Source organism: Dendroctonus ponderosae, unplaced genomic scaffold, assembly GCF_020466585.1.
Source record: "Dendroctonus ponderosae isolate FM_Combo_2020 unplaced genomic scaffold, Dpon_F_20191213v2 Dpon_F_20191213_9, whole genome shotgun sequence".
Lineage (NCBI taxonomy): Eukaryota > Metazoa > Arthropoda > Insecta > Coleoptera > Curculionidae > Dendroctonus > Dendroctonus ponderosae.
Window position 1 is genome coordinate 8,276,701 of NW_026019116.1, and position 7,650 is coordinate 8,284,350.

At 38.1% G+C, this 7,650-nt stretch overlaps 1 protein-coding gene across 1 annotated transcript in view; it reads left to right on the forward strand.

The window, feature by feature from the left end:
* The window catches only part of LOC109538906 (GTP-binding protein REM 1), a gene marked incomplete at its 3' end in the record, with an annotated part of 17,839 nt that overhangs the window by 5,209 nt on the left and 4,980 nt on the right, over nt 1-7,650 (forward strand). Inside the window, 1 exon segment of the mRNA XM_048669863.1 lies at nt 3,447-3,677. Within this exon segment, the coding sequence (XP_048525820.1) occupies nt 3,447-3,677 (231 nt within the window).

Below are 7,650 nucleotides of genomic sequence, written 5' to 3' on the forward strand. Positions count from 1 at the left end.
AAACGAATTCTGTGGCTCGAATGGTTCTTGAGAAACTTCGAATAAAGGCCATTTAGTTATCTCTGGAATGATGTAAGAACGAGCGTTCTTGCTCATTTTGCTTCCCCGAGAAACATGCAAAGCGGGACGGAAGACATGAAATTTTGCAATAATCTTGCGCCACCCTTGCACAAAATGACGATCATTTTTCTAATTTTATAAACAGCAGAAGAATGTATTTTTTCTACATAACCCCCCCCTGACGACTTTATTGCGGGTTATTTTTGCGATGTAGCGTGGTTTAATTGTTTTTGGATCGTGTCAATCCAGAACACATATCTCAAATGCACGTGCTCCTATTTTTGTGCCCGAATTTTGTGAACTTTATCGTTGAAGAGCACGTGCAGGAGTCGACTGTCGTCTACCTGCGGTATTCGGCACTTGTTTTGTACACTTAATTTAATTAAATCTGCTGCACATCTAGAAGACGTTGGGTATTAAAGACAAACTTAATAGTAGATTGCCAATACATCAAAGCATCGGGCTGTTCACTGTTGGAACTCCTTCGATGAAAACGCGATTTTGCCTGTTAATTCAATGACGGGCGGTATCGTTCCATCGCAGTTTGTAAAGTTTCTAAATTAATAAAGTTTTGACAGGCGCCGTTAAATGTGGTTTCATAGTATCTCGAGATGTTCCTGTCCTGAGAAAATGTGCAGCAATTTAATTTCCCGATATGTTTGAATGCGGAGCTCGATTGATTTGGCGGGGCACCAATCAGGCTTGAATTAATTAGCTATAAACAACTGCTTTGATATCTTTAAATTGAATTAACCGTCTGTTTGTTTTCCGGCAATTTTCTCTATCGGCTAGTTGAGTTGATCAAACAGTCAACTGGAAACGATCCCGCCAATAAACTCCCCGCCAGATGAAAGCTTTCTATTTATCTACGACGGTCCAATGGAGTTGAAAACGATCGGCTCCAGTCGAAAATCCTGCTGTGTGAAAATGCATTTTTCACAGATCGTCAATATTCACCGGGAAATTGGACAACACAGTAGTTCTCCTAAACAGGCGATTTACGGCCCAAAATGAAGAAGCTCGTCTTCACTCAGTCGAATATTACATGAAATAACTGAAAACCGATCACTTGGACGAGGTGGAACAGTATTAGGCCAGCTCGATCCCCTTACCTAAACAATCGGGATTTTTAACTTAATAGTGAGCAAAAGGCTCCTCCCTTTCACCCTTTCACCCAATTAAATCCATTTTTGAATGTTTACTAGTTAGAATTTATGGGCCACGATTAGGGATGGTCGGCATTTAACGTAACCGCTAAAATAACACTGTTACAAACGTGTAACCTGTAACCGTAGTTACAGCTAGCATATTTAACCGGTTCTTTTTGGAACCGGCTCATAAAACCGAAGCAGTTGAGCGCACTTCGAACCAGCTGCAGCCGTTTGCCGATTAAAAGGTTGTTTCAAAGGAACCGCATTTTGAAACCTATTACCAACGTGAAACTGGAACGTTGTAACCTTGTTACAGAAAAATAACCGTTTATCCCACTAGCCACGATTGTCAAAAGCTGAATCTTACGCGGATTTTACCAGGATAGTTTCGAAAATTTTTCTACAGGCACATTTGCTCCACAACTCCACTAACAGGAACGCAGAGCAAGTTTTTTTATGAGCAACCCCCGTATTTAGATTCTAATTGGGGATGAGTTCCACTTGCTGCTAGATTAATTAAAAAGCAAATACCGCGAACAATGTACAACAAAGTAAGCACTCCGAGGTTCCTATGCTGGATCAATAAGGATAAATCAGGCAATTGAGGCTTGGATGTCGTGCAGGCAATTTACAAGATCATTGTTTAGCAAATTGAATGTCACTGGAAGCACCAAAGCAATTAGAATTGTTAAAAAAGTCCAGCTCTAGTCTTTAGACACATAAAAGGTGTCTTTTAACTAGCTGGTGGTAAGAGCCACATCCAAAATTGTCTCAAAAACCGACTGTTTGCTTTTGCAGCGGTAACTTTTCAGCTCTTGATTTTTACGATTTAGAGCTCAAATCGATGATTCTGGCAGTCTTTCAAGTGAAGTGTGGTTCGCTTTCAAATATTTCGCTCATTCACGCAACTCGGAATATCGAAATTTTGTCTCAAGTCCATTGGCGAGCTCTGGATGTTGACAACCGGTTCAAGAGATTGAAAGTATCACTGTTTTTTGAGACCACTCTGTACATAAACAAGATGGCCGAAAAATTCAAAATTCTGTATTGCTGGAATACAAAAAAACAGTATTTGCCCAACTGAGAGCATGTGGAACTTCCGCGAATTTTACATTGCTTCAGTTGCCACCCTGTAGAAAGTTTATCTGGCCTACTATTCTTTTGCAAAAACGCGCACAAACTGAGAAAGAATTGCACTAAATAACGCCTCAAACAGAAACGAAATCGTTCTACGCCATCCGAAATTGGTCAAAATTTGTGCGTGTAACGTCCATTTTCTTGAGCAGTTTATTTGTGTAGGACAATGCCGTCATTAATATTCTCTTAATGGAATACTGGTGTTTCCATAATTAAATGAATGTGCCCCCTGTTACTGTCCACTAATATAAATTTAAAGGCGCTAAAATGTTTACGAGACCTATAAAGACGGAGACCCTTAATTCCTGTCTAAAGCCTCTGTCCCATGCATCCGTTTATACGATGGTACGATGATACGAAAGTGTTTCTATTGGTTGGAGATCTGTCAATTCGTACTCCGTCGTACGAATTGACAGATCTCCAACCAATAGAAACACTTTCGTATCATCGTACCATCGTATAAACGGATGCATGGGACAGAGGCATTGGTTGCATGCAGTCTGCATGTTTCCATATAATTTGTGAGAAAAATTTCATATTTTGTCGAATAGTTCAACCATTTGAATCCCTGTGCACAAATGCTGTCGGAAAACAGCACTGAAAAGTCAGCGAATTGAAAGAAAACAAATCCGAAAAATCTGTAGAGAACAGCGCGGTCCTTTTATATTATTCCTGATATTAAAAATTGAATAAAAAAACAGAGGTTGCCTGAACTGAAAACCAACGCGCACTTTTGAAGGGACGCAAATGATTCACTTAAATTCCATTATTTTTTCTTGTTTAATTTGGGAAAGGAAAGTTTAATTTCCTTGTACCGCTTGGAGGGTTGTTTATCCAGGGTCATTTTTTATTTCAAAAAATCCTCCTAACTTAAATATTAAACCAAAGCAACCGGTTTCTGCCAGTCAATCCGGCGCACTTTGAGCCACATTTTCCTGGTTACCTCTTTTCTTGAAACGTTTTCTCTATATGGTTAAGCTGAAGCGATTAAATACGTGTTAAGTGGCATGCAAGGAAGCATCCTGAAGGTGAGTTGTGTGTTCTGAAAGTGCAAGGTGAAAGTGCATTCTGAAAATGAGTGCAATTGTCTTGTTGCAGGTATCGTTAATAGGGGAGACTCGTTCAGAAGACGACGATCCAGAAGCAACTCGTTGTGTCCTCCAGCCATGGGGGGCGGGGCTCAAACGCCCTCACCAGTTCTGGACGAACACGTGCTGGAGGTGTCCAATTACACGGTGGCCCTTTTGGGCGCTCAAGGTGTTGGCAAAACGGCTCTCATTAGCCAATTTATGACTTCTGAGTGCATCAACGCCTATGAGAGGCAAAAAGGTGAGGGCAATTTGCTATATTGTTTGCGCTTTGGTCAATCGAAACCGGTCTGAGCCATTTACCGCAGTTTTACGATCAGTCGGTGCCAAAACACCCGGCTAATCATTCTCTATTGAGTAAGAGGAGGCGGTTGCGTAATCGCCTATTCTCGGAAAATTGATGGGCCTGCTGCGCTGTATATGCTAGGCCATTTTTCTAAATGTCTTTTAAATGGTTCTACACCTGTTATTATCTGTAACGGGTCACAAAGTAAATCGCACCAGAACGTCGAAAATTGATACTTTTATTCATTTCTGTTCGACAGTGTGAGTCCACAACAGGAAACCAATATAAACCGCAAATAACCATCAATTGCAAAGTAGTTGTCGTGAAAATGGAAAAAGCTCTGCATAGTACCCCTATTACGTTATTCCCGAAAGGTTTAGACTCAATGGGGCAGAAAAAGGCCTGGAAAGCTTGAGCAACGGCAGGAATAATCTGTTGCAACAGAGCCGGAAAATCTTTTTTTTACGGAATTTACTTACGCAGCCATGATACATGTTGGTCAACAGCTTTGTAACAAAATTGGATTTTCTCTAAGAGGTCTTTTCAAGTCTGGTTTTGCTGTTTCAGGAGATCCTCTTGATTATACAGTACAGTAAAGGAAATTGAATTAAATTTTATTTTTACTTGGATTGCGAATTCTTGATTCGTCGTGAAATGTTGAAGAGAGAAAATCGAAAAATACTTTTGCTGGCAGCGTTGCCCTTGAAATTTAGACAGTAGGTTCAAACCGCAGATTAAACAGATGCGTTTGTTTGCGTTTTTATGCGTAATGCACTTATTTTGCCCTATTGTGCACTAACTGGCCCACTGCTTGACCAGGGATTTTGATAGTGCAAGCCACTGTATTGGAACGTCAGATTAATCGGATGCAATTGTTTAGGTTTTTCGATGAAAAGTAGGTACTTGCGAGAGCTGCTTTGCCGGCTCGGTATTCAATTTGATGTATATGAGTGGCATCAACAAGAAAATAGCAGGAAAACGGTAGCCATGAATATATTTAGTGTCATATTTGCTTAGTTTGTACTAAGCGACAAGCAAATGCCATTAAAATAACAGCGTCRAAATTTTATATTAAAAARTTCMTARGAATTTYARGTGGTAATTACCAGAAAACATAATAAAACATTCATCATGACAACACCGCAATGAGTTAGTGGTGACAGTGACATGACGGTAAKAGGGAAGGAGGATTTGTTCGGAAAGTAAATACGGCAATTTCTCGTGTTTTTGGTGATAACAAGTGATCATCGTGATGTTAGTAAAATGTTGCGCTTAAAAGAAATCGTGCGAAGTGGTTTCATTTGCAGAAATGTTGAGAAAATCGGCCTGAGTTTTCCTAACCTGTACGGTTCTGCACGATTGTAAACAGGCACCAGTGGCGTAAGTTGTTTTGAATTTATCAGCTAAGAGCCATATTCGATCCCTATTGAATCGCTATCGAATGCTTAAAAAAAATGCGTTACTATTATAGCGTTTATAATTTCAAACATGTAATGTAGAGAAAAAGGTCAGAAAATGAGTGAATCTTCCATGCTTAGAATAAATCGATTAACACAGACTTTTACTACGCCTATGGCTAGCAGCCAGGCGATTTGATTTTCCGATGAATTCTACTCTTTGCTCAGTACCTGCTTTATCCCAATCACCTATTTTTCATTGATAAATCGCCGATCGGTTGGTCCGAAACATTATTAATGTCTTTGGTTCAAACGTTCTGCTTTGACTTTTCAGGGAAGATTCTTACGCAATTTGAAAATTCAAATAAAAAATGAAAAAAAATGCAAGATTCTCCTACGCAGGGTGTTCGCGAAAGGGAAGAAGGGAATGGCCCCAAATCAAAATAATGAAATTTACAAAAACAGCCTTAATATATGTATTATAAAGTGTTCACTCTGATACGTGAATTGGGAACAAATTGGCAACCTTGTGCACACCCAGCACACTAAAGCCAATTTTGCAGCATTAATTGCATAGTTTAACATAGAGGTATAGTCGCTATTTAATTGATCCTTTTGAGGAGTATGCGCTGCATCTAACACGGCTTTTTAATATAAAACTGTTCGTTTTTTCGTTCTTTATTTAAGGTTTTTTATGGAAAACTATTTTAACTCAAACGTTAAATTTCTCTGATCGAGATACAGATTCAATTAATCATATTTCCCTAATTAAAACACTTCAAATCGTCTTACAAATCAAGGATAATAGAGACATTTTGATAGTATAGCGTAACTGACATTTATAAATTGCTCGTGCTAAATGATGTAGTGAATTTCTGTTAATTAATGGCAGAGGGCTGCTTATAATTCAACATCAGAAATCATCAAGCGTGCTAATTTTCATGTAGGTATCCGAATTGCACATCTCCGAGGATGCCTAACTTTTAAAGCTGCTTGGAACTATTAGAAGTGGGATAAACGGTTATTTTTCTGTAACAAGGTTACAACGTTCCAGTTCACCTTGGTAACAGGTTTCAAAACGCGGTTCAAAAAGGAACATGTTACTTTTAAAATTTTTCATTAAACATGCGCAATGATGGTGATGATTGTAGAAATAGTAATGACAAATAATGACTTTAGATAAAATAAAATATTCTAAAATGAAAAACAAAACATGGGTCAGAAGTACCTGCGTAAAGAACAAAAGAACTGGTAATAAACTAGATAAAATATATAAATAAAAACTGATTAAATAAAACATGCAAAAATGTTTAAAAATCTAATTTTCATTTAAAAATAAATTAACGTTTAAAAATATTTTTTTTGCAGTCTTAGACGCTAAATTTGGTCATAGCTCATATTCAAGTGTACATTCTGCTTAGTTTGCTGATTATAGGCAAATACATCTCGAGCTAAGTTTATTAATGAGAGAAATCCCTTCTTTTTAAGATCTATTACAGAACGTCAGAAAACTAAATACTTATTCACTAAAAATGCTGAATTAATATCTGATCCATATCTGAACGATTATGAATTCTGGCGAACTGAACAGTAATTCTTATAAACGAAAAGTGATAAACACAATAATCAAGCTGTCGCATCGGTTCTGTGCTGTTGCGAACGGCATTTTCTGGTTTATGAGACGGTTCCAAAAACAACCGGTTAAATCTGCTAGCTGTAACTACGGTTTCAGGTTACACGTTTGTAACAACGTTATTTTAACGGTTACGTAAAAGCTTCAAATGCTTATCATTTCCGAGTGCTTGGGAGAATGAGGAGAGAATTTGCATCACAACTTAGGGAATAACATCTCCATAGAGGGGAAATATGCCAAAATGTTAGAAAAACGGCACTGAAAATGCCCGTCGAGTTTCATTGTTATCTTTGTGTCATTAATAACAGATGTGTCGAAAGCGCGTTAATCTGAAACATATGTACTCAATTGCTATTCTAACGATAACAAATTCACTTTACTCGAATTGTTGATGTGTTTGGGTAAAAACAAGCTGCTGATTTTCGCTTGGATAGCGACTCTGGGCCAGCGAAATTCCCGTGTAGGTACAGTAAACTTTTGTTGACACCATGAACGAAACAAGAATTACACAGTTTAAGCGCGGCGGGTCGAAGTTTGTGTATTGAATCATTTCCAAAAATAATAAACCGAACAGCCCAAGATACAACTTTGTATATTTTCGAAAAGCAAAAATCACACTCTAAAAGCATAAAGTTGATAAAAGCAATCCTGGTTTGACGTCAGCGGTGTTCCTAAAACAAGGAAATTAATGTTTGGCCCAGATTCATACCGATCATTCGGGTATCACGTTACTGGCAATTTGGAGTTCGTATAATTCAGAAAATGCACTAGTTTCAGTGCTTAAATTTTGTTGTCTGCATGTAGAGTTAATGCTTTATTGCATTAAACATTACAGTTATGTTTGTTCTTGCGATAAACATGCATAACTCAAAATGTCTAATATTTTACATGCATTACG